The sequence below is a fragment of the Adiantum capillus-veneris genome, chromosome 7 (genome assembly GCF_014529385.1).
Source record: "Adiantum capillus-veneris isolate H3 chromosome 7, ASM1452938v2, whole genome shotgun sequence".
In the NCBI taxonomy this organism is placed as follows: Eukaryota; Viridiplantae; Streptophyta; class Polypodiopsida; order Polypodiales; family Pteridaceae; genus Adiantum; species Adiantum capillus-veneris.
The window spans coordinates 98,530,776-98,556,385 of record NC_140937.1 but is presented as its reverse complement, the minus strand read 5'-3'; the positions used below and the strand labels follow the sequence as shown (position 1 = coordinate 98,556,385).

At 47.1% G+C, this 25,610-nt stretch overlaps 1 protein-coding gene across 2 annotated transcripts in view; it reads right to left on the bottom strand.

The window, feature by feature from the left end:
• Positions 1 to 24,124, bottom strand: part of GLY1 (NAD-dependent glycerol-3-phosphate dehydrogenase family protein) — an 85,915-nt gene extending 61,791 nt beyond the window's left edge. Inside the window, exon 1 of one of the 2 annotated variants that reach the window (XM_086516316.1) lies at positions 23,360 to 24,124. In XM_086516316.1, the coding sequence (XP_086372442.1) occupies positions 23,360 to 24,061 (702 nt within the window). In that variant the 5' untranslated portion in view covers positions 24,062 to 24,124. The remainder of the gene's footprint in view (positions 1 to 23,359) is intronic. The other variant, XM_086516315.1, reaches the window with a different exon arrangement.
• Positions 24,125 to 25,610: the final 1,486 nt, after the last annotated feature.

The following is a 25,610-nucleotide window of genomic DNA, read 5'->3' as shown; positions in this document are numbered from 1 at the left end:
GATCCTTCTCTAACACAGATTGCAAGCTAAAGAAGAACCCCAAGAACCCAAGAACCTAAGACCCACAAGAACCCAAGTTCCTCATGAACTTAAGAACCCACGACTTCAGTGGATGGTCATCACCCGAAGCGGAATGGATACTTCGCATGGAGGTGGTGAGCATGGGCGTGGCGAAGAAGAGTTTTCCCCACCAGGAGGTTTTTCTGACCCTCCCCCTTCCCCATATACGCCAAGGATTGCACTAACTCCTATGGAGGCTTTCGATAAGATGATGATGGACAGGAAGTTAGAACACAAAGCAAGATAAGCAGAAAGAATGACCGACTTCGAGCGTGAGCGCGAGCAAGCACGCTTGGAGGCCGTAAAAAGAAAAGCAGAAATACAGCATGAACACGAAGAAAGAATGGCAGCCACAGAGCATGAGCACACCGAAAGGAAAGCCGCCTTGTTCCGATTCTTTTCTCAAGTACAGGCACAGATGCAAGAGATTCGGGAAAAGGAGACTCTCGCAGTCTCTTCTTTTCCAAAGCATGACACACATGATTTGCATGATCAAGATGTGATTTCTCACGAGCATGATGATTTGTATGATCACGATGTGATTGTTCACAAGGATAATGGTTTAGTTGATGCTTTTTCTAGCGAAGCTAACCTCGTTGCAGAGTCGATCAATCACGACGAACCGAGATATTGGCTTTCGAGTCGAGTTCCACAGCACCCCACATGCAGATTTGATTGATCACAAAGAACCAATCTTGGCTCTCGAGTCGACGTCCAAAGAACCCCCAAAGGAAGTATTATGTGTTCGAATGATAAGTCAGCAAGGATTGTTCGAGTGTTTCATTCGTGATGTTTTCTTGTATTTTAGTCACCGTCCTTATGTGATCCCTTTTCACATGCATGACATATTGTACGCTCAGCACGATTCACTCATGAATGAGCACGGATGTATGCGGATTCATGAAAAGATGAAATGTTTGCATTCAAGGAATTCACATTCCATGTCTCTTCCTTGGCATGACACAATATCCGAAAGAGAACAAGAAGGATTGAGCATAAAGCATCGGCATTTCCATTGTGTTTTGCCACAGTTGATAGATTTAGATCAGAAAGTCAAGATTCGACCTCATTGTTTGCGTGTGTTTGATGAACGGTTTGGCACTCCGCCAGTTTGTTCATCTACATTATTGCATGCACAGTTTTTTTGAAAGATTGGTATTTTTCCAGTCACTTTACATGGAATGGGTATGTTCATGTTTTTGTGTTGGAAGTGGTTTCAGGAATTTTTATCCTCGGAGATTCTTGAAGAAGGTAGACGCATGACTATAGACAAAGTTGAAGCATTGAAGGAGCCACAGATGACTTTGTGTCGCTTTCGGCGTGGCCCAAAGAAGCAAGCGTTGCAGAGTTTTATGAAGTTCAAGTATCGCCCAATCCACACATCAGAGTGGGCCGGCGAAGAGTCCTTTCCAGGATTCTAGACACTGTTGGCAATCTCCCTCGACGCCATACAGTTCGGTACCAGTACCTCACTTTGAAAAGGAGGGGATCTCACGTGCACATCTAACCCTATGTGTACGTGGACAAGCTACTTCTTGACATGGGTTCAGTTCACTTCAGTCGGCCTAAATAAAGAAGTGTTCTGGCACTTTTGTGAGTCTATTCGCAGACCGTGCATGCCCAAACACTTAAATTAGATGCATATCCTCTGGTTGCACACAGCATGATCATCAGATTTCCATCAGAACCCATCAAGAGCATTTTTACAATGCATAGACCTATTTTCCCTATTTTTGACATTTTTCACTTATTATTTTTTAAGTGACTTTTGTTGGGAACTAAGTAGGGCAAATTTCATAAACTTGTATATATAGAAACCTAGCGCTAGCACTTTCTGGCAGAAGAGGCAGCAGGAGCACTTGCTCAACAGGCAACTTCTCAAGCAAGAACCAGCAAAGCCTGGCAATTTTCAGCAAGAAGCCCAGCGTTTTGAAGGCCCCCACTTCAGCGTTTTCAGCAGCCACTCCCCTCGCCAGCAGCCCCTCACATTAACGCTTGCAGACTCAGAAACTCCAGCGTTTTCAAAGGCCTAAGTTCAGTGTTTTTCAAGCTATCAACCTCAGCGTTTTTTAGCCTGGAATATCAGCGATTTCAGTCCCCCTAAGTCCAGCGTTTGTGTCCAACAGAACCAGCGTTTTGTGTCCAGCAGGCCAGCGTTTTTGAAAGGCAGCATTTCTGCGTTTTAGGACAGCAGTGATCCAGCGTTTTGCAGCAGCAAACTTCAGTGATTCAACAAGTACATAAGCAAACTAGCGCTAGCACTTTTGGGCAGAAGAGGCAGCAGGAACTTCGGTTCAACAGGCAACTTCTCTGCAGGAACCCCCCAGTAGACCTAGAGTTTTTGCACCAAGACCAAGATCAGCCTAGCGTTTTTGCATTGCAGCAGCCTGGCGACAGCAAGACCACACAACAGCCCTAGCGTTAGCAAATTCCCCGCAGCAAACAGTTTTCAGCACTACCATTTTTGCATCAGCATAACACTTCAGCGTTTTGCAGATTCACCGCGACGGAACACCAAGAAGCATTAGCGTTTTCAGTTTTCAGCAGTCAGCAGATCCTTGCCGCACGGTCAGATCCAACGCAATTTGCAGATTCAGCCCGGAAAACGCAGATTTCAGCATCTGCGTTTTCAGCGCGTCGTCGTCGCATCGTCGTCATCGACATCGTCACCGACATAGAGTCAAATATCAACAGATAAAGATTTGCAGATTTCAGCCATTAGCATTTTCAAATTTCAGCCCCCGTCTCGTCGTTGTCGTCGATATTGTCGGCAAGTCCAAGCATTGTAGAGATTTGTGCAATCAATAGTAGACCGCTCTCGCCATAGAGAGTGGAGCCTTCGGAGGAGGGTTTGACAGCATTCTGGTGTCATATTCTTCTCTCTCTATCTCTCAGTTTCAGCACCTTCATTCACAGTGTTTATCCACTTTGTTTGTGATCACTTGCACTCTCTCATTAAAGGAACGGAAGGCTCTCCCTTCCGTAAGTAAAAGGAACCTTGAGCACAGTTCGGAGCACTCATCTTGAGCAAAGTTCAACATTCACTTCCGCTGCACCTTACAAGAAGAGTTTTACGACACTCTTGAAAAAAAAGTCAACCAGCTGACAAAGAGGAAAAGGCACTCTCAGAAGAAAAACAAATCAAAGGATTACCCTCGCTACCTAGACAAGAAATCAACTTTCGAAAAGGCTAGTGGATCCAAGAAGCGTGTTCGCGTCGAGGATGATCCAAGTTCTCCGGCTTCATCTTCGTCTTTAGAAAGTTCAGAGGATTCTTACTCGGATTCCAATGAGGAGGAAAAGAGGACGAAGAAGTGAAGAAAGGCCAAGAAAAGAAAGAAAAGCAGATCCAGGCAGAAGTCTAGAAAGCGCAGAAAGAATTCTAGCAGTTTTGAGGACATCTCGTCCTCTTCAAATAGTTCGAACAACCATTCTTGTGCCTTTGAGACTATCTATGGTAAGAAACAGAACCACCTCATGAGACCAACTCAGTATGATTCCTTGGAAAGGAAGAAAAAGAAGACCAAAGAGTTCAAGGATGGGAGTCATGCCATACGGTTTCACATTTTTTCAAGCTTCAAGGATGCCCATTGAGCTCTTGCCTACATACAACAATTTGACACAGCTTTCTCTGGGGGGTCATTTCTCAAAAGCCTCCAAGGTACGAAAGGGGGCGTCTTTCCGTAAAGGTAATGCTCAAACATGCTCTCAATAAAGTTACCATCAAGAACAGGTTTCCAATACCCAAGATCAATGATATACTTGACAAACTACAGGGTTCTTCACCATCGCTGCTTGTTGCTGTTGTCCGTACCCCCCTGCTCTCGCCATCGCTATCCCCCCTGCCCCCGCCCTCATGGTGCTTCATCCCCTTCCTCCTTCCCGCAGCCCTCAGCCCGCCCCCTGCGCGCTGCAGCTGTCCGCAGCTCCCCCCAGCCCCACTAGCCCGCCACGCCACTCGCTGCCCGCTACACCTTCCGCTGCATCCTCCCGCCCGTTGCCCACCCGTCCCGCCCGCCGCTACCCAACCCCCCGCCTGCCTATCGTGTGCCTCGACCACCAGCTTTCTTCTACATTCCATCGACTCCTCTTTCCAGCTTGATTGGTCTCGCCGGCACCCTCGACGTGCTCGGTCCAACACGATCTCCGCTTTCTTCACAGCAGCAGACACAAATGGAGGCTCATGCTCCGCCACAGAGGGACTCCACGGAAGCCCCTTCGCTCGACCCCGCTGAGCCCACCATTCGACTTGCTCTCTCACAGACAGAGCAAGCGAGCCTAGCAGCAGAGGTGGACCGCCTGCAGGCGACTTCCATCATCTGCAAGATTCTCGGTACGAGACCCAGCAGAGGAGAGCTGCGTGATCTTCTCCAAGCCCACCTTCTTGCAGAGGTGGGTAAGATCTTGGACGTTCAGTTCCTCGGACGAGGCTATTATCAGATCGAGTTTGAGACCTCCGAGATGGCATCCAAGGTCATCGCCATGAGCTCATTGACCATCCGAGCAGTACCAGCCCACTTTCGACAATGGAGACATGGTTTTGACCCTGCTTCAAATGTTCTAGTAGAGGAGGCAGACCTTCCCATCTCCGTCTGCTTTCCTTGTTTGCGGAGGAGTACCTACCAATTTTGTCCAGGATAGGCTCAGCGATTGGGACTATCCTGGAGACACCTCGCACGGCAGCCTCAGTAGCTGCCAAGGCGGCCAGCATTCCCTCAGTTCGCATTCTGGTTAGGGACACCCACACTCTCCCAAAGGTCATCCTACTTCCTCGGGTGAGTGGGGGTTGGTTTAGACAGAGCATGGAGTATTTGGGCCTCCCGAATCAGTGCTTCATTTGTCGACAGATGGGCCATCTTGCGAAGGCCTGTCCACGGAGGAGGCCCCGACCTACACCACAGGCCCAGCCCCAGCCTTCAAGGACTGGCCAGCAGCAGCAAGCAGAGACACAGAGCACACAGGCAAAGCCACCCTCCGAGCCTGGGGCTCCACCGGAGGAGGGTTCGTGGTCGACGATGATAGGGGCCTCAGCGACAGCCTGGCACTCAGAGTGGTCCTCAGGCGTCTGCCCAGCAGTAGTGGGTTCCCACAGGGATTTGGTCCTCTTCAGCAAGACGAGGTCCTTGCTCCAGCCTCCACCCCAGCTTCACCCTCAACAGCCCCCCCTCCTCCTGAGGTTCCCCCCCCTCCTCTTCAGCCCCCCCCCCCCCCCCCCCCCCCCCCCCCCCCCCCCGCGCCTCCTGTTCCCTCCGCCTCGCCTCCCTACTTTTGCCGATCCCCCTCGCCCCTCTTCTCCCCCCCCTCCCGCTCCAGTCCCACAATCGAGCCAGGGGGCAGGGCCGCCTTCGGCTGCTAGGAGATCTCTTGGCAGTGCCTTTGCTACGAGTCGCTTGGCGAGAGAGGGTTAGCCTTTCTTGCGACCCCCTCTTCTGGTACAGTCGTCTCCCTTTGCAGCAGTTCCTCGTGGTCTGACGAGCTTCAACATTCGGCGCCGATGGGATTTCTTTGCCTACGACTTTACACGCTTTCTCAGCGACTCCTCACCAAACCTTGAACAACCTGCTTCAGGGTTCATGTTATGTTCCTTGCAGCTAGGGGGATAGAGGCCTTGGACTCAATGGTTGACTTCTCTTTCCTCTTTGCGGCAGGGACCAAACTGAGTGGACTCTCGACTCAGCGTTGGAGTGGCTACAGACACACGCCCTAGAGTTCTCTCATCACATGGGAGACCTAGGAGTTACAGACATGCTTCAGACTCTTTGGCCGTTGGCCAAGTTTGATGTGACCCCTCTAGATGCAGCAGGATGTACACACATTGTGGTTCACTTCTTCGTTGATACGTAGTGCCCGCCATGCTATGCACACATTCATGGGGACTCCTGGACAGAGGAGGCTGCTCTACGCACAGCTCGGTCTACTTGAGCTTGAGCCAGGCACTCTTCGCAGTCACGCCTATCTAGAGGACGCTCGGATGCGGATTACTCCCCATCCAAGCCAGCCTCGAAGATAGCACGTTTAGTTGCTGCAGCAATATCTGTTCTCTCTCGCTCCCCATGAGGATCCTCTCATGGAATGTGCAGGGATTAGGTGGACCCCAGTTTCAGCGTCAGAGGGGCCGACCACGTCAAGAGCTTCAGCGATGCCTTGTGGGAGAAGAGATTGACCTCTTTATGCTACAGGAGCATCATCTGTGTTAGAGCCGCATTAGACGTTGTGGTCACACTTTTGCGTGGACGATATGATACTTTTTGGTCAGCTGCTTTTGGACCTGGAGGCATCCACGGTGGGGTATGTATGACTATTGTGGATTCTTTGCAGCAGGCCATTGTGGGCACAGGGATTATTTTGCCAGGCACGTCTCAGTTGATCACTATGCAGGTTCAGGGTTGCCTTGTGGGCTTCCTAAACATCTATGCGCCCATTGTGGCGAGTGCACGAGCAGAGTTTTGGTCACAAATTGTTGAGTCACTGTCGCAGGCAGAGCAGTGGTGCATAGGGGGTGACTTCAACATGTTGGAGGACCCCTCTGGTAGCCATGCTACTGTGCATGGAGTTGAGCTGGCAGCTTGGGAGAGGTTTTGTATGACTCTGAGGGTTTCGGATGTGTGGCAGCATTCTAGCTTTGTGAGGCCCCCAGACAGCCTGGCCTTCTCTTGTTCGGACCGTAGAGTGAGAGGAGTGAATCCATCGCGGATAGATCGCTTCTACACTAGTGACCACTTTCGTGACTTGGGTGGGACAGTTGGCATTCTGGTAGGGACTTCCTTCTCGGACCATGCACCGGTGATCCTCACAATGGCAAATAGGCAAAGGAGGGGGAGCACGATGCTTCGCATCCCTGAGAGGGTCTTGTTGGACTCTACACTCAGAGATCGAGTGGAGGCTCTTTGGACAGAGAGCTTAGACATGCAGGATTCTCCTGCTGACACAGTGGCCTCAGGACTAGCTCAACTTAGTCGATTCTTTTTTCAGGAGCCTTTGGCTCGCCTGGCTGCAGCGAGAGAGGAGGAGCAGCGTCTTTGACGTCTTCGACGGGGCATTGCTTCCTTGTAGAGGATGCAAGAGTAGCATCCAGACAGTCCTTGGTTGGAGGAGCAGCTATTACAGAAGGCTCGCCCGGAGCTTGTTAGCACAGAGGAGCGGCGCCATTCCATCGATAGGCATCTCAGTGGACGCACGTGGATGACAGAGTGACTGGTGCTATCTTTGAGGCAGTGGGACCTCGGCCTACGCATGCCAAGGTCAATCAGCTGAGGAGGCCCGACGAGTCAGTTTCTTCTGAGCCAGAGAACATGCGTGCAGTTGCTACTTACTTTTACCGTGGATTACTGTCTGCAGAGCCCCAATCAGAGCGTCAGGATGCATGCAGAGAGCGGGTGTGGGCACAGATGCCTTGTCTTTGTGACTGAGGAGATGTGTCAGAGGCTTGAGCTACCACTTCAACTTGAGGAGTTGCACACGGCTCTTAGTGCACTCCCCCGTGGTAGCTGTCCAGGTGAGGATGGCTTGACTCCCAGTTTTTTCTTGGAGTACTGGGACTTGCTTGGCCCAGATCTCTGTAGTGCTTTTCAGTACATCTTGCACACAGAAGAGATGCCTAACAACATGAGTGAGAGCCTGATCTACCTCATTCCCAAGGAGGGTGGCTCCTTGGATGAGATTCGATAGTGGCGCCCCATCACCATCCTCAACTCAGCCTACAAAATTCTTGCCAAGGCTTTGAGTTTGAGGATTCAGCCACTTCTAGAGAGCCTTATACATGGGACTCAGACAGGTTTTGTCAAGGAGCGTAGTATCCTTGACAACGTCTTTACTTTTTGGGAGGCTTCTACCCTAGTGCGGCTCCGTGGTGAGGATCTAGTGATTCTTCTTCTCGATTTGAGAAGGCCTACGACAGAGTTGATTCGGACTTTCTGGAGAGCACTCTACGCAGGATGGGCTTCTCAAATGCTTGGATCAGAGGGGTGTCATCTTTCTACAGACGGGCACACGGATAGGTACTTTTGTCAGGAGGTAGAGGTGATCGTTTCATGCTCACACGTTCGGTCAGACAGGGCTGCCCTCTTGCCCCCTTCCTCTTTCTGTTCTATGCTGAGGCGATGAGCAGGTTTTTGGTGTCGCAGCAGGTTGGTTTATGGGGCTTAGCACTTCCTATTCAGAGAGATGAGCTACTGGACGCTGAGTTTGCAGACGACTCAGCCTTGTACTTGGATGGCCAGGAGGCCAACCTTCACAGGTGTGAGCAAGCTCTAGAGACCTTCTGTTGTGCATCTGGCGCACTGATCAACTGGAGAAAGACAGTGACTTTCTCAGTTGGTAGTGCTCCTGTGCCCGATTGGATGCCAAGTGAGGGTTTCAGGTGGATTCCCCTAGGGACTGCACTTCGGTACTTGTGCTGTCAGGTTGGTTTGGACTTGTCTCCTGAGTAGAAAATTGCTCCCCTCCTCCTCTCTATCAGGAGGAAGTTGTTACATTGGAGCTCCGCACGATTTTCTCTGGCAGGCAAAGTTGAAGTGGCCAACCAGGTATTGTTGGCTACTATGCGGTACATCACTTCTTGCTAGATCTTCTCGAGTTCTTGTATCAGTCAAGTAGAGAGGCTGATCAGGAACTTCCTTTGGTCAGGGCGTGATACTCAGATAGCCCGGGCCAAAGTGGCTTGGCAAGTCATCACTCTTCCTTGTTCTCAGGGAGGGCTTGGGATCATAGACCTAGAACAGCATAGCAGAGCCCTTCTTGGAAAGTTCATCGTCAGAGGACTTCTTCCAGGTGAGGAGCCCTAGAAGGAGTTCTTGCTACAGCGGCTTCATGCTAGGGTGCCTCAGGCTGGAGGCCCCTGGCGACCTTCGACCAGATGGATCTTCACAGAGATGCGCAGAGTTGGCTTGAGCAGGAGATTGGAGGACCGCTTCCTATGAGTTTGCTTCGATCTTGGGAGGCCTGGAGCACAGTCAACCTACTTACACGGAGGAGCGCCTGAGACAGCCCCTTGTTTGGAACCCCATGGTTAGCACTCAGAGAGGCCACTTGGTTGGTAGTCGGCCTCATGTTTCTAGGGTCCCATGGCAGCGGGTCCAGCACGCTCTTAGGTGATTGGTTACAATTTTCAGGCTTGTCAGAGGAGCTGCAGGGCTTTCAGAGGTAGTACCAGCTGAGTGGCTCACACCTATCGAGCCAGCAGCACCCAGATGGATGGGAGCCTTCATGCGACTGGAGGTTCTCATCTCAGTTCGGGCTTGCTCAGAGACTGTACCCTCCCTGTTTTTCGAGTTATAGGGTGAGGGACGCTTACAGCGAGTTGCAGTAGAGGCCCCGCAGGTGGTAGAGTGTTGTTTTCAAGGGATCCAAGTGGTGGGCATCTATGGGAGGACTTGTGTCATCGATCCTGACCCAACAGCTCTTGAGACTGGACATTGGAGACTGTGGGCTTGGGAGAGCTGTCCACTGGCACGAGTATAGCGGGATCCTGGAGAGTGGCTTTGGAGGGACCCTTTCTCTTCTGCAGACCACCCAGGCGTCCCTTTCTTTCAGTTCATTGTTCGACTGGGACGTCACATACTGGCAGCACAGAGAGATGCTCGCCCTGCTGCAGCACCTCATTGGCAAGAGGAGGGTCTCACAGCTGAGTTCTTGGCAGTTTTTTGGGAGAGGTTGTGGGACTCCAAACAGCTGAGGCGAGTCACTTTGTTTCAGTGGTTGGTCGCACACAGAGCTACAGCAGTTGAGAGCTGGCTTGTACATAGTGGTCTCTCGGCTCCATGTGCAGCTTGTGACCATCTTGTGGAGAGTCAACGTCACTGTCTTTGGGACTGTCCTTTGGCACAGCAGGTGTGGCTTCGTGTTCTTCGATTGATGCCTGCTCTTTCCACGGCTCCGCAGTACACTTGGGGGGCAGCTGCTTGGTCCACTCTCACAGGCCCGGCACTTCAATTTGAGCTATCTTCCACCAGCAGGATGATAGTGATGCAAGGGGGGGGGCGACCTACACGCCAGCCTGCCACAGAGCTTACTCCACAGGAGTGGTGCAGTGAGAGAGAGGAGTGTTGGGAGCTCATCAATGGCCTGACACTCTGGTTCATCTGGCGGGTCGCTTCTTCCGCGTCTTTGAGGCTCGCCCTGTATCACCAGCAGAGACCGTTTGCGATCTTTGGCTAGAGCTGATCCACACTCTCAAAGGACAGCTTGAGAGACTCCGAGGCAGCTCCGACCGCATGCGGAGCTCCGAGAGGCTTTCCTTCGACTCTGGCGTCCTGGGCCTTTTTTCACCATGGTCCAGGTACTCAAATGGCACTATCGTCCACCTGTGTGGCTTTTCCATCCTCCCATTTCTTGATTTAGCCTCATTGTACATATATTGTTTTTTCATCGGGAGAGTCTTCCCATCATGGTTGTTGTAGCCCTCTCTTGAAGAGGTGGTTGTAGCCCTCTCTTGAAGAGGTGGTTGTAGCCCTAGGGGCAGTTTCATTAACTAATAGAAGGATCTTTTTCTCGGGAAAAAAAAAACTACAGGGTTCTTCGTGTTTTAGCACAATCGATCTGAAAAGATGCTATCATCAGATCAAGATCGCTTGTGGAGATGTATACAAGACCGCATTCAGGACATCCTTCGGGTTATAGGAGTATTTAATGATGCCTTGCAGTCTCACTAATGCTTCTGCAGCATTCAATAGAATGATGGACCAGATTCTTAGAGAGTTCAGCAAACACTTTGTGGGCACCTTCTTTGACGACATCATTGTATTCTCCAAGAATGAAGTAAATCTTAGTAAACATCTCTTACAAGTTTTTGAGGCACTACAGAAACACAAATTGGTGATCAACGAGAAAAAGAGTGAGTTCTTCTTGCCAGAGATATACTTTATGGGACACGTCGTCTCAACAAAGGGTATTCAGATGGACCCAGCCAAGGTAGAAACCATTTGGAATTGGCCAAATTTAAAGAACGTGCATGAAGTTAGAAAATTTTTGGGTTTGTGCTCGTATAACCAATGGGTCATTAGAAAATTTGGGTGATTGCTTCGCCTTTGCATTGGGGACTCTCAGAAATTGCCGCATATAAGACACTCAAAGAGTAGCTAACAACTAGTCCTATTTTGATATTGCTAGATTTATAGAAACAGTTCGAGGTTTACTACGATGCTTGTGGAAGCCGTCTAGGTGTAGTCTTAATGCAAGAAGGCCATGTCATAGCTTACCAGAGTAGAATGTTTTCTAGACCTAAGAGGATTGCACAGATCTATGAAAAGGAGCTGTTAGGAGTGATACACGCTCTGACTCAGTGGAGGCATTACTTGCTTGGAGCTGATTTCATAGATCTTGCAAATCATCAAATTTTGAGATACTTCTTGTCCCAGAAGTAGCTTTCGAATATTGCAAATGCGATTGACGAACATTTTGTCTCAGTTCCATTCCCAGATCGTTCACGTTACGGGACAGAAGAATCACGTTACGTTACATCATCAGAACTTTGAAGAAATGCTCAATCAGTAAACTGCAGATCTTGATTTTGCACACATCTTTGACCAGATACGAAGTGGGAAGACAGTTGCAGGATATACTATCAAGGAAGGTTATTTCATGCGGAAAACCATGTTGTGTGTGACACGAGCTTTCAGGAAAAAGGGGTTAACGGAGTGTCACATTCCTCCTTTTGTTGGGCATAGAGACATCAAGGGTACCTTGAAAGCGGTTAAAAAGTATTCTACTGGCCTCAGCTCAAGAAGGATGTGAACGAATTTGTGCACGTGTTTGGTGCGTCAAAAGATAAAGTTTGATAGTCACAAATCGACACGACTCCTATAACCTCTACCCATTCCTAACGGGCAATCGGAGATCGCTAATTCAGTGGTTTTAGAATTGTTGAAGTCTTATACGTCTAATGACAAGACCCAATAGGAAAATGATTTGCCTCTAGTGGAGTTAACTTACAACAACACTCTTCACATGTCTATGGGAAAGGCACCATTCAAGAATTCTAAGGGTGCCAGAGAGATTCCACAGATTCTAAGCACCAAGGACATGATTTTTGAAACAGATTAGTATACGCAAGATCTAGAGGAGGCTTTGCAAAAGTTTCAAGCACAGCATAACAAGGCAGCAGACAAGCATCAACGCGAAGGAGAATGATCGGGTGCTCCTTTGGTTTGAGAAAGCACGCCTGCAGAGGCTCATGCCTTTCTCTGCTCCTACTCCCTCACTAAGAGGAAGTACACCTGCAAACAAATACTTAGAGATCATAACATGAAAATCGTTACCTTCAAAGTCTCGACACTCGAAACGCAACTCGGTTCTCGGATCTCGAAAAGCAATTCCCCGGAAGAGATCTCTACATAGAAAATCCTCTCTTCCAATCCTACACACAAAAGAGGTGTGTTCTCGGGTTCCTTCTCATAAATCAGCCCCGTCTACGACGTTTATGGGCTGAAAACAGAGAAAAACAGCAGCTTGTCGCGATTGAAACACGCTCCGTAGGCACTTCTTTGCGAGGGAACTCGCGCACTGGATCCTGGCGTCATCTGGTACACTTGGGGCAGCCATGGGCATCACTGGCAACGTCTTCTTTGCGGATGAAATCTGCAACAGCATCTTCTTCTTGCAAAAACTGATCTTCCCCTCTGAGTGAGGGCGTGTGATGCTTTTATAGCTCCTGGCCATGGCACGAAGAGCAGAGCGCAGACTGCTCACGTAGAGATCGCGGCCCTTTTTTTTTGGGGGGGGGGGGCCATGTTCTGCCAAAAAAAGAGAGAGAGAAAATGTTGGCTGATTTGTTGCCTTATTTATCAGATGGCTGCCCACTTATTAAGTGGGCGGCTGGCATATTTTAAAAATAGTTTGAATCTGCCAAAAAACTCAATAAAACCTTATAAGTTAAAAACAATGATTTCCCAGCACTTTCCAGCCGTCCCTGGATGCAATCACATGCACAGTTGCAATGCAAACATAGACTTCCTCGTGAGAAAGCATCTGCTTTCCCGAAAAGCAATCCTGCTTTCTCAGAAAGCATCCGTTTTTCCTCAAAGTTTCCTCTGAACCCATCTTCATTCAAGTGCTTGCTTTTTCTTGTGCACAATTCTAACACAATTCGGAATTTCCTCTCGACTATGGATATTCCCTTTCCGATGCACCCATCACCCACCTTGTGACGCATCAAGAATACCAATCACCTAGTTCTTTCCTGCCGAACTTACGGTACAATCTCCTTCGTGATGATTTATGTCACCCATCCTATGGCACATCAAAGATGTTCGTTCCCGGATGGTCGAATACTTCTTCCCGATGCTCCCTGTCACCCATCCGATGTGACGCATCAGAAGTACCTGTTCCTGGTGGCCTTAAAGATATTCCCGTTCATAGTGCTCCCGTCATTACTCTAAATGACGCACTAGGAATACTCTGTACTCGGATGTCTCCACTGAGAAAAACCCTCTCACTTAAAATTCCAATAATTCATTAAGAATTATTTTTCCTTGGTGTTCCAAGCGAGAAAACCCTCTCACTTATAAATCCAACAATTCATTTAGAATTATTTTTCTATCAGATAAAGCCAATTTAGCAACAGATTCTCATGTCCTAGCACACAAGGAAAGAAAAGTAAAGGGTAAGCTGATCCGCCGATATTAGGTCAAGTTTAGGAACTATCCGACTTTTGATGCAAAGTAAATGGAGGAGGAATACTTACCAAATTCTCCTCGCTTACTAGAGCCTTACCTTGAGGCTTTTGGTTTAGCACCGACTGTCACGAGGACGTGGAATTCAACCTCTACTTACTTGGAGAAGGAGAGGGAGCTCTTGCACTTTGCATAGCACACAATGAGATTGTGTGTGAGTGTGTGTGGGTGAGTATACCCCCTAAGCAACCCCCTAGCTTGCTTGGGTCGACAACCCCCCCCCCCCCCCCCCCCTTTGTAGCTCATGCTTGAAGCTCATTGGACCCCTCCATGCCAAGCCAATCACAAGCAGGAGGCATTACAAGCAACAAGGGTAGCCTTGGGACAAGTGTTCCCCTTTCCCCTTTGAAAGAGAGGACTTGATAAATGCAAAATCAATTAATTAAATCTCCTAAATTATCATTGGACCCCTTGGGTGGCCAACCAATAGGCTTCAGGCACACCATGAGGGCAACATGAGGAGGAACTTGACAAGTGTCCCTTTGCTTTCTTTGTACCATGCATGCCTTGTGTGAGTGTGGGTATTCTCTCTCATCCCTCCTCTTGTAGGGCTCGCCCCCTCCTTGTAAGGATTGAATCTTGACCTTTTGACACCTCAAGCCCCTCATGCATAGGCCCAGTTCCCACCACAAGCTTGGCCCTTAAGCACTTTAAGCTTGACCCATCTCACCTCAAGTGCAACCCTAGCATCTCAAGCATGACAAGCACCTCAAGCATCTCAATCATTAAGCACCTCAATCATCAAGCACCTCAAGCACCTTAAGCTTGGGCCGGGTTCCCACCTCAAGCTCAGCCCTAGCTTACCTAAGGTCAAAGCACTTTTACACAAACTATTGGAGGTCTTCAATGAAGCTAACCCTAAGGTCTTATGCTCCATTGGTTAGCCTTGCTCTTTGATAAACCATCTCTCATTTGGGCCCCTTTACCATTGGCTCTGTGTTGAGGTAGATCTATAAGCACATGTCTATATCTTAACCCTTGTTCCCGTTTATTCTAACACATTAAGTGATCAGTTTAATATGAGAAAATCATTTGGGTTGGTTAGATATTAGATTTTATGACAATGGCCAATGTGAAACAATAGTTTCACCCGCAAATGAGAAGTTGGTCGGCACTGGAATTCCATTAGTAAAAGGATGTTTAGGCTCAATTCAAAGTCATTTAGGTCCCCTCGTCGCACTTAATAAGTTGGTGGATACTAGGAAATTAACTCAATTGAGGCACAGTGCCAAGGTGGGGTCACCCAGAGAAAATATGTCACAAGACAGGCATCACGTGCCAATAGAAATGAACAGACCGAGCAAACTTTTAACACTTCAATAACAACTGAACTAAAAGAGAGAGACGACACGCGACACAGAGTGGCGGAATTCCACCCAAGAGTATTGGCCCCAAACCTTGGCGCCCCTTTCGGTATTTCTTTATATTGCATCAACACAATACAAGCCGATACTCCAGACTCTGCACCTTCTCTAGGAAGCATGCCAGAGAATGAGCCCTAACCTCATATTTAAAGGCCCTTGGCCTAAAAAGCAGTTACAGTAAAAAGCCTTCAAACTCAAAAGCATCTGGTCCAAAAGCAAAGCCAAAAAGCTGACAGCGTAAATCACGGAAATCCGTACAGCTGCCACATCATCAACCAACGCAAATCGCGGAAATCCGTACAGTCTACCACATCATCATGCCAGCGTAATTTTTGAAATCTACCACGTCATCAGTTTTTGCATGTGTACGGGTCCTGCTTTATTTTAATCCTTTATGTCACTTGGGGCCCCATCGAACGAAGTCCCCATAAGTTGGGAGGACTTCTTTTGTTACTTGTTCTTCTTAGGGTTTAGGCCCCTCGGCCGGCATCTGTAAGTTAGCTCCATTCTTTAGGCTTTGACACGTCAGCAGTTTGTTACAAAATCACCCGAGAACTGGGCTATATTGCATTTTTGGAGGTGGTTCCAGTGGTGAAAGATGGTCAGATGACCAGTGAGAGTATGCTCTCCTGCTACATGGTCGACTGGTGCTCTTGAGCTCCTGGCTTGTTTTTTTGCTAATTTCGCATGCGCTAGGCTTGCCTAAATACTCCCCAATTGATGGGTCGAGTAGTCATTAGTCAGCCCCACGATTCACCTTTTATTTTATTAAGTGAATGTCACTTATAACATTAAGTGTTAAGAGGTGGTTCATGTGCAGTTATAAAACTCGGTTCATGCGGGTGATAATGCTCATGCTATGGGTTGTGCAATCAGAGGGTATGCAACTACTCTAAGTGCCTGGACATGCACAGCTTGCGCACAGGCTCACAAGGGTGCCAGAACACTTCTTAGGCTTCCTAAACCCTAGAAATAGGAACAGTTTGTCCACGTACACATAGGGTTAGATGTGCACGTGACATCCAAGTTGTGTCATGTTGGGATCTTGTTGGGATGCATCCAAAGAGATGGCGAGCAAAAGGTGGTTAGCCAAGATTTAAGAAGGTACACAAGCCAGAACATGGGCTCAATTCAAAACTGAATTTTATGAACAATTTCTTCCGCCTGACTTCGAGGACATTCGGAAGGAATGGAACTGGCTCGCCTAGCAAGAACATGAAAAAGTCACAGCCTATGTTGACAAGTATTGGTCAATTCTTCTGAAAGTTACGCATTTCATGAAGACTTCCGACGAGGAAAAGATGCGGAGATTCGGAACAGGCCTTCTGCTAGAATTAGGGTTGCAGAGAAACACACACAGCTTGGAGAAGACGAAGTAAGCTCAAGGCACACAATAGACAGTGTGTTACTTAGTATGCAATGGAAAGATAGATAGCCCTAGAGTGATGGGCGTATATACAATGCTCGGAGGAAAAAACCTCCTAAAGAGGGAAAAAATGCCCCGACAGTCCTAGTGTGTTCACACATCAGTACCACATGTATATGGTAACAAATCCCCCCTGGAGTGATGCGGTGAACGAGAGCTGGCACATGAGTAAAGGGAAGTGCCATGCCCTAAGGACATGATCGGTCCACAAAGGGGAGTAAGCCCAAAGCTTTGCGGAAAGCTTCAAGCTTCTCACGAGACAATGCCTTTGTGAAAAGATCTGCAAGGTTGTCCTGTGTTGGCACATAAGCCAAGCTGATCTCTCCTCCTGAGAGCCTCTCCCTGACATAGTGGTAATGCACCTCAATGTGCTTTGTGCGAGCATGAAAAAATGCGTTCCTCGCAACTACCAATGCGCTCTGACTGTCAGTGTAGATAGTGTTGGTAGTGTCCTGTCCAACACCCAAATCAACCATAAGGTGTCTGAGCCATACACACTCAACCGTAGCTGTGAAGATTGCCCTGTACTCAGCCTCACAACTCGAAGTGGCCATAGTAGGTTGCTTCTTGCTCAACCATGATATACATGAACTGCCAAGAATGAAACAAAAACCACTTGTGGACACTCGCGTGTCAAAACAACCAGCCCAATCTGAGTCCAAAAAAGCATGTAAGTCTGGCGGCAATGATCCCCCCTTGGGATAAAACAAGCCAAGATGTAGAGTGCCACTAAGGAAGCGGAAAATCCTCTTGACAGCCTGCCAATGCTTAGACCCTGGGCTATGCATAAATCTGCTAACCTGTGAGACAGCAAACTGAATATCTGGCCTCGTGTTGCATACATAAATGAGGCAACCAACAGCAGTTTGGTAAAGAGTGACATCAGCAGGATCGCCAGCATCATGTAGACTCAACTTCAAACCTGTTTCCATGGGAGTGGCAATAGGTTTGCAATCCTCAAGTCCAAACTTACATAGCAATGTCTCTATGTAACTTTTCTGACACAAGGCGATACCACCATCACACTGCTTAAACTGAATACCCAAGTAATGATGCAACAGCGCCAAATCTTTCATCTTGAAAGTAGCATTCAAATCAGCCTTAAATTCAGCAATATGTCTCTCATTTGGTCCAGTGATCAGCAAAATCATCGACATAGAGAACCACGATGAGAAGTACATCACCCTCACGCTTTACATACAATGTGCTTTCAATTGGACTGTTACGAAAGCCTCGTTTAACCAAATGAGTGTTAGCTTTCTCATACCAAGCACGAGGAGATTGCTTCAACCCATACAAAGCCTTCTTACATCTGCACACTTTGTCCTCTTGTCCTTTTATGACAAAACCACAAGGCTGCGTTACATAAACTTCCTCAAATATGTCACCATTCAAGAAAGCAGTAACAAAGTCTGATTGATGTACATCCCAACCAAAATGAGCTGCCAATGCACATAGAAAACACACAGTAGTCATACGACAAGTGGGAGCAAAGGTCTCTTCATAATCAATGCCTTTTTGCTGTGCATAACCCTTTGCAACAAGTCGAGTCTTATGGCGATCGATCTCACCATCCGGCTTGCGTTTCAACTTGTAAACCCACTTCGTACCAATGGCCTTTTTGCCAGGAGGCAAATCACATAAAGTCCATGTGTCATTTTCCATAAGTGCATCATATTCTGATTGCATGGTAGCTATCCAATTTTCTAAATTTTGTGCTTCATCAAAAGACAGAGGCTCCTCAACATCATGTAAGCTAAACACAGCCAAAGCATAACAATCTGATGCATAAGATGCATGGCGAGAGCCTGAACGAGTACGACTAGACAAAGGTGCATCCAATTTACTCTCACGCAAAGTGTGCACCAGCCATTTTGGCATACCTCTAGCCTACTTATTTTCAGCCCTTTCCTCATCATGTACATCTGCATCAGTAATAGGCTGATCTAAAACATTTTCAAAAACCCCCATAGGCTGTACATTTGCCTCGTTGGAAATTACATTCGTATTTTCACCACTGAAAAGAGGCAACAAAGTGTCATAAATGTCCTGTGAGCTTACATTACTGTCTCTAGTACATGACAGCAAGGGCTGAACAAAATCTTCCACAAACACTATATCCCGTGAAACCAGAATACGCTTTGTTGCAGATGATATAACCTGTAACCTTTGCTTTCAGCACTATAACCAACAAAAATTCATTTGACAACCTTATCATCCAATTTTCTGCGCTGTGTTTGTGGCACCAAAGCATATGCCAAACAGCCAAAAACACGCATGTGCTCAATAGAAGGCTTTCTATCATGCCATGCTTCATATGGAGTAATAGACTACAAAGCTTTCGTAGGACACCTATTAAGTACATAAGTGGCACACATGATGGCCTCAAGCCAAAAAGAATGCGGCAAAGCTTGACTTTTGACTATACATCGTGCCATTTCCGTCAGTGACCTGTTTTTCCTCTCAGCAACACCATTTTGCTGAGGTGTATAAGGCATTGTACATTGGTGTTTTATCCCACGACTAGCCAGAAATGCATTAAATTCATGAGACATATACTCCCCCCCTCGATCGGAACGGAGGGTGCCCATAGAACATTTCGAGACATTTTCAGCCATAGCCAGAAATTGTTTAAAGCACATAAAAACTTCGCGCTTCGCTTTAAGCGGAGATACCCATGCATGCCTGGAGTAATCATCAATGAAAGTCACGAAGTACAAGTAATTGCCCAAGGACGGAGTTTGCATGGGCCCACAAACATCACTATGCACAAGCTGCAACCTGCATGTGGCCCTAACTGAACCATCCTTTGGAAACTTAGAACGCTGCATTTTACCCAAAATACACCCTTTACAAACAGTTTGACAGGCACTTCAAGAGGCGGCAAAGAAGCAACCGTATCAGATTTCTGCAAACACAGCAAATTGGCAAAATTCAAATGACCAAAACGTGCATGCCAAAGTTTTGTATCTAAAATAGCCCTTGAATCTGCAACAGCATTTGCAAAACTTTGTCCACACTTGTCATACAAAGTGAGCTTATACAGCCCACGGCACAAAAGGCCAGATGCAACAATTTCATCACCAAAACTGAGATCATGAACTGTACATCTGTCATCCACAAATTTGACTACAAGTCCAAGTCTAGCAAGTGCAGATACAAACAAGAGATTCTTCTTGATCCCAGGTACATAAAGTGCATCAACAAGTGTGAAGGAACTGCCATTTGCAGCAATAAGCACAATCTTTTCAACTCCTTGGACCGGATAAGAGGCATTGTTGACACAAGTGACTGAATTCCCATGAGGGACAGACTCGAGAGAGGTAAACAATTCACGATGTGAGGTTATATGCTTTGTAGCACCATTGTCGAAATACCACACATGTGAATCTGGAGCAACTAACAAAAGCATGCATCATGGACAGCACGATTGTAAGTGCACTCTGCGCTAAAAGCCCATTCTGCATCAACGTCAGCAACACAGTCTCCTTTCACAGAAGACTCAACAATGGCTGCATTTGTAGTGGAACCAGCATTTGCAGTGGAACCACCCTCTTTCTTCTTAGCCTCTTTGGCCTTCAACTTAGGACACGACTCGATCAAGTGATCCTTAGCTTTACAATAATGGCAACGCATCTTCTTTTTGCCCTTATCACCGGAGTTTCCAGACGAATTGCTGCCAACAGCAGCATTAGGAACAGAATTTTTGCCACTCACAGCAGAACCATAAGAAGTGGCTGCATTGTTGTTACCACCCTTTCTTTGAGAAGCAATAAAAGCCTGTTCAACTGCACGCTGCCTAATCCTGTTTTTTCTGAAAAGTGACTCTTGCAATAGCAATGTGCATAATGCATCAAACTTGATAACTTCAGGATTTCCTTGGGTCATCAGTCTCCAAGTACTAGCAAAAGTCTGGTAGGAATCTGGTAAGGCATCAAGAACAGTCTGCACAAGGGAACTGTCTGAAATGACTTCACCTGCAGAAATAAGTTGCTCATTGATATCCTTGACACCGGCAAGGAAAGTGTCCATATCATCTTTCTCATGCATAATCTTCGACTCCAGCTCTTTACGCAGCAAAGCAATTTTAGCCTCATTGCGACTTGCATAAAGACCAGCCAATATATCCCAAGCCTGTTTTGCAGATTTTGCTGAACGGATGTGAGGAACAATGGTGCGCTTCACAGACAACGCAATCAATACATGAGCCCGCGCATCCTTTACATCGCAACGAGCTTGTTCTGCCGTAGGCAAAACAACTCTAATAGCAGCAATCCCTATAGCAAGACCTGCAACATCCTCAACATCGCCTACATCCTCAGAACCAGGACGTACATCAATGCCCTGCACAATGTTCCAGACGCCCTTTGACACAAGAACATGTTGCATCATATAAGCCCACATAGGGTAGTTGTCCCCATCCAACCTGTCCTCAGTAGCAAACATCTTGAACACATCTGTGTTGTTGTCAGCCATGATAAATGCTGCACCTGATGTGAAAATTGTCCGACAATAGGAGAAACGGAGCGGGAACACTATGCTATATAGCACAAACCGTAGAAGACTATGAGGCACCTGTTATGCAGAAAACGGCACTGACAGAAATTCTGCACAAAATACGAAATAGCCTGTGCACTACTGCTTATAGTGGAAACGGAAGCCGAAATGAGTCCAATCAAAAAACTGAGCAGACTAAGCTCTACAAGCCTTCCCAAAAATTTTGTCGACCTGCCAACGCTTGCCAAAGCTCACTGAAATCGGAGAAAGTGAGCAGGCGTGTGTTGGAGCAGCTGGCGACTAAGCCCGGGAGGACGCAACCTGCTCTGATACCAATTGTTTGAATTAGGATTGTAGAGAAACACACACAGCTTGGAGAAGACGAAGGAAGCTCAAGGCACACAATAGAGAGTGTGTTACTTAGTATGCAATAGAAAGATAGATAGCCCTAGAGTGATGGGCGTATATACAATGCTCGGGGGAAAAAACCTCCTATAGAGGGAAAAAATGCCCCGGCGGTCCTAGTGTGTTCACACGCATCACTACCACATGTAAATGGTAACACCTTCTATCTCCGCTTCGCAAGAGCATGAAGATGTACCCCCACAATACCCTTAAGCAGATGATGGAGTCGGCAATCATCGCCGAGGATCTACATTCCACTGGCACCCCCAGATGGATGGAACATGGCACGTACTGTGCAAGGCAAAGAGCGGTTTATGATGACCATGGCGACCAAGGCAAAAAGCGTCCCCCCGAGGACCTGGGTTAGCCTAAGAAGCTAGAGGGTACCGGAAAACGGCTCAAGTATCTCATGTCAAGTACAAACCTTCACAAACTAAGGAAGGTGTTTCTACTGTGGTAAGAAAGGACACATGAAGACCGACTGTCCTGTTCAGCAACAATGGCAGGAACAAGCTAGTCTCTCACAACCAAGTGAGTATGAATCCCGCAAAGATCCAGTTGATACAAGATTGGCCAACTCCCATACGGTACATGATGTACGTAGCTTTTTGGTTCCTATTACCAGAGATTTATCCGAGGCTTTGCTCAAGTAGCAGGTCCACTCCATGACCTAACAAATGGGGATCGAGACAACAAGGAGTATTTGATAGGCTCAAGTATTTCTTAAGCCATGGACCTATTTTGATGGTGTTAGACTTGAGGAAACCATTCGAGGTTCATTGCGATGCTTCAGGAGATTGCATCGGCGTATTGCTTAACCAAGAAGCCCATGCAGTGGCTTATTAAAGTAGACGGCTTAAGGATGCAGAATTGCATGCCTCGATCTACGAGAAGGAACTTATGGTTTTGATTCACACCTTGTCTACTTGGAAGCACTATCTTCTAGGAGCTAACTTATAGTACCCCGGCCGAGGGGCCTAAAACCTATTTTTAAATAAAGCAAGGCCCAATTTGCGTGAAGATGCGGACGTGGCAGCCTTGTACGAGCGTTCCGCGATTTTGGCTGACTACTGACATGGCACCATACGGATTTCTGCCATTTCCGTTGGCTGCCCTAGGGCCAGTTTTTGGGGCCTAGATGCTTTTAGACATAAAGCTTTTCATGTAACTGCTTTTGGAAGGCATAACTCTGCATCTCTAGATCAATAATTCCCAAGCGAACCTCAGATCGGGTAAAATGCATGTAAGCCAAGCAACTCTGGCCCGAGTATCTGTAGTCCCATCCAAACCTCCAAAAGCACATTCCTAATGAAACGATGCACTCTAGACAAACTCTTTGAATGCACAATCTAACACGAGGCAATGAACCAAGCTAGAGCCAAAAGCACATGGTTGACCACCAAGGGAGGACCAGCCAGTCACATGGACAGAACTAAGATTCACCTCATGATGCCGTGACTAAGGCAAGGGTAGATCATCACAAAGGTACTTCAAGCGCCATCTATGTTATTCCCTCCTAAAACCCACACTCCACTTTAGGTTCTATTTTCAGTTGGCATTCGCTGATCCCATTTTTATGTTTCAATATGTCTCCCAGCTTTCATTTGAACACTTAAGATCCAGTTGATGAGCAAAATGTTTTGCTGACCATAAAAGAACTGTTCAAGTATCCAACCACCATCAACTAGTTTAGATTACTTTTCATGGCAGTGAACAACTAGTGCGCTAGTTCCCAACATTGGCCTATGGAAAGTCAAACAAAAAGCCATGCCATTGCATGAAGAACATATGAGACATTGATGCAGATGTGGCTAATGATTTGTAAAACAGAGTCTTTGATTGAAACTAAGAGGGAAATGAAATTCTAGTCAATCAATTTTAGAAGTTATCACGTGCAACGCCCAAATGAAACAGCACCATACCTATATACCAAATATTACCTTTTTTGTCTTTTGCAGCACATTGGTAGCCTTGCGTGCATTGAGAAGCTGCCATGACCTGGACCATCGAACAAGAGCCTCCCATGCGGTCCTCACAACCTTGCTTCGAGTCTGTGATGATGCAGCTATTGCAGGTGACAAACTTTGAGGGGCATCTACCGCCTCAGAAGAAGTCAGATATGTTGATGCACTTCCTATGGGTAAGCAGTAACTTGTACTGCAGAGCTCACTCCCAGGGACATCTTCCGTTTGCAACCTACTTCCAGGCAAACATGATGCAGCATCTACTGCTGCTGCGAAACTCGCCGTGCATGCTCCATCAAAACCAGAAGCTTCCTTTACCCTCCTACCTGAAAAGCTTTTAGTGCTGGTCTTTCCGGATTCCCACCCATCAAAGGCAGGAGCTTCAGCAAACCGGCCTTCTGCGGGTCTGGAAGGCTCCCAACGTCCAAATTTTTCAACAATGGAGGACTCTACTTTCGAAAATGAAGAATCAGAAGCTCTTATATCCACAGGCGAGCCTTCATGCAGGCAAACGTTGCAGCTTGAGGAGGTGTAAATGAACGATTTCGGGTGCGAACCCTGGCAAACAGCATGTGCATGATCGCAAGGAATGTAGGAACGAGGGGAGGTCCTCATTGGACCAGAAAACACGGCACGCGCGTGAAGTCGAGGAAGAAAAGGAGGGGCATTGGCAGCCATAGCTCATCAGCACGTCTTGAGTAAGGTTGGTCTTTGGCGCTATCCATACATGTATATTGTCACATCCGCCATTTCATAAACTTTCTTTGTCCAACAAAATTGCTGGTTTGGTGTGTACAGTGTTTCATTGGACCTTAATTTTCAGGTCAACAACATCTACTGGCTCCGCTTTTAAAAAAAATCAATAGTTTTGAAGATTTCCCCCACAACGCAAAGCCTATATTGCTCTGATCTCTCTCTCTCTCTCTCTCCTTCCCCCTCCTCCTTTTCATGCTCTTGTTCCCCTCCTCTCTACCCTCGTTGGTGCACACTATAGGATCAGCTTGCCCTAGCATAGTCGTTCGAATCCACAACCTCCAAGGTTGCCACCAACTCCATTCTCTCCACATATTTCTAACATGACCAACCTTGCCGCAGCCACGGGCAACTCTCCCAGGTTGTCAAATGCTCCTTTTCTCCTCCCCTCTAGGAGACTCAGGGATAGAAGAGAGCTCTCTGGTTATTGGTAGCCTCCATGCCCAAGGGCAAGGTGGACTATAGTGCTCGGCTATCTCCCTCTAGGCGGCATGGAAGGAACAAAGGCGACAGGGTGTAGCGAAAGAGAAACAATAGTCACACGCAAACAGACAGATCGAAGAGAGAGAGAGAGAGAGAGAGAGAGAGAGGGGGGGGGACGACCCATGCAAGTCAACTAATGAATTGTGTGTATGTGTGTGGAAGAGAGGAATCGGTTGTCTCATGCAAACATTATGAGCGGCACAAGATACAGATGAGATAGAGAGTCTCTCAAGATTCTTATCTTCTTTAAATTTTTCAAAATCGTTGTTGCATACTCAGCCTCAGCCTTGTCGAGCAGTGTTCATTGAGGTCAAAGTGTCCTTCCAAAGCCTTATAGAGCAGTGTTCATTAAGGTTAAAGTGCCCTTCCAAAGCCTTTTTGACTTGCAAGAGATGGGGATAAGAAGCTAGTCAAGCTTGTGATATGTAAAAATGAAACTATAAAAAATAATGCACCCTACATTTGAAGGGCAATTTTTGGGAAAAAATTTTGTTTTAAGGTAAAAATACTTGCACAATTTCAATGGGATAGTGCATAATTTGCATTCCAAGAGGTGGAATTATACTCAAATTTGTATTGCCAAGATACTCAAGGGCAAAAAGAAATGTCTACCCTTCTTATAGAAGGGCGAGTAGTTGGGTATTCTTCCTATGGAAGAAACGGGCCACCCTTCAAAAATGAACACTGCAATATAGTTATAAATTGCCCTCTGTATATCTTAGATTTTCAATAATTCTACATTGCCTCAACAATTTGCTTTGCTAAAAGATTGGCTTTTTGTGAGCAATGCCTAGGCCATATCCATAAGGCTGATAGATGTCAAACATTCTAATACAACCAAGGGTAAGAGTTACTCTAGTACAAGGTAACAAAGAAGGACTATCTTTGGGCTTATGTTTGGAAACATTGCTTGGATAAGACATTATTCTCTTGGGCAGGAGAAACTAGGTTCTACACCTTCTTCTCTTTTTATGTACTACAACAACAAGTA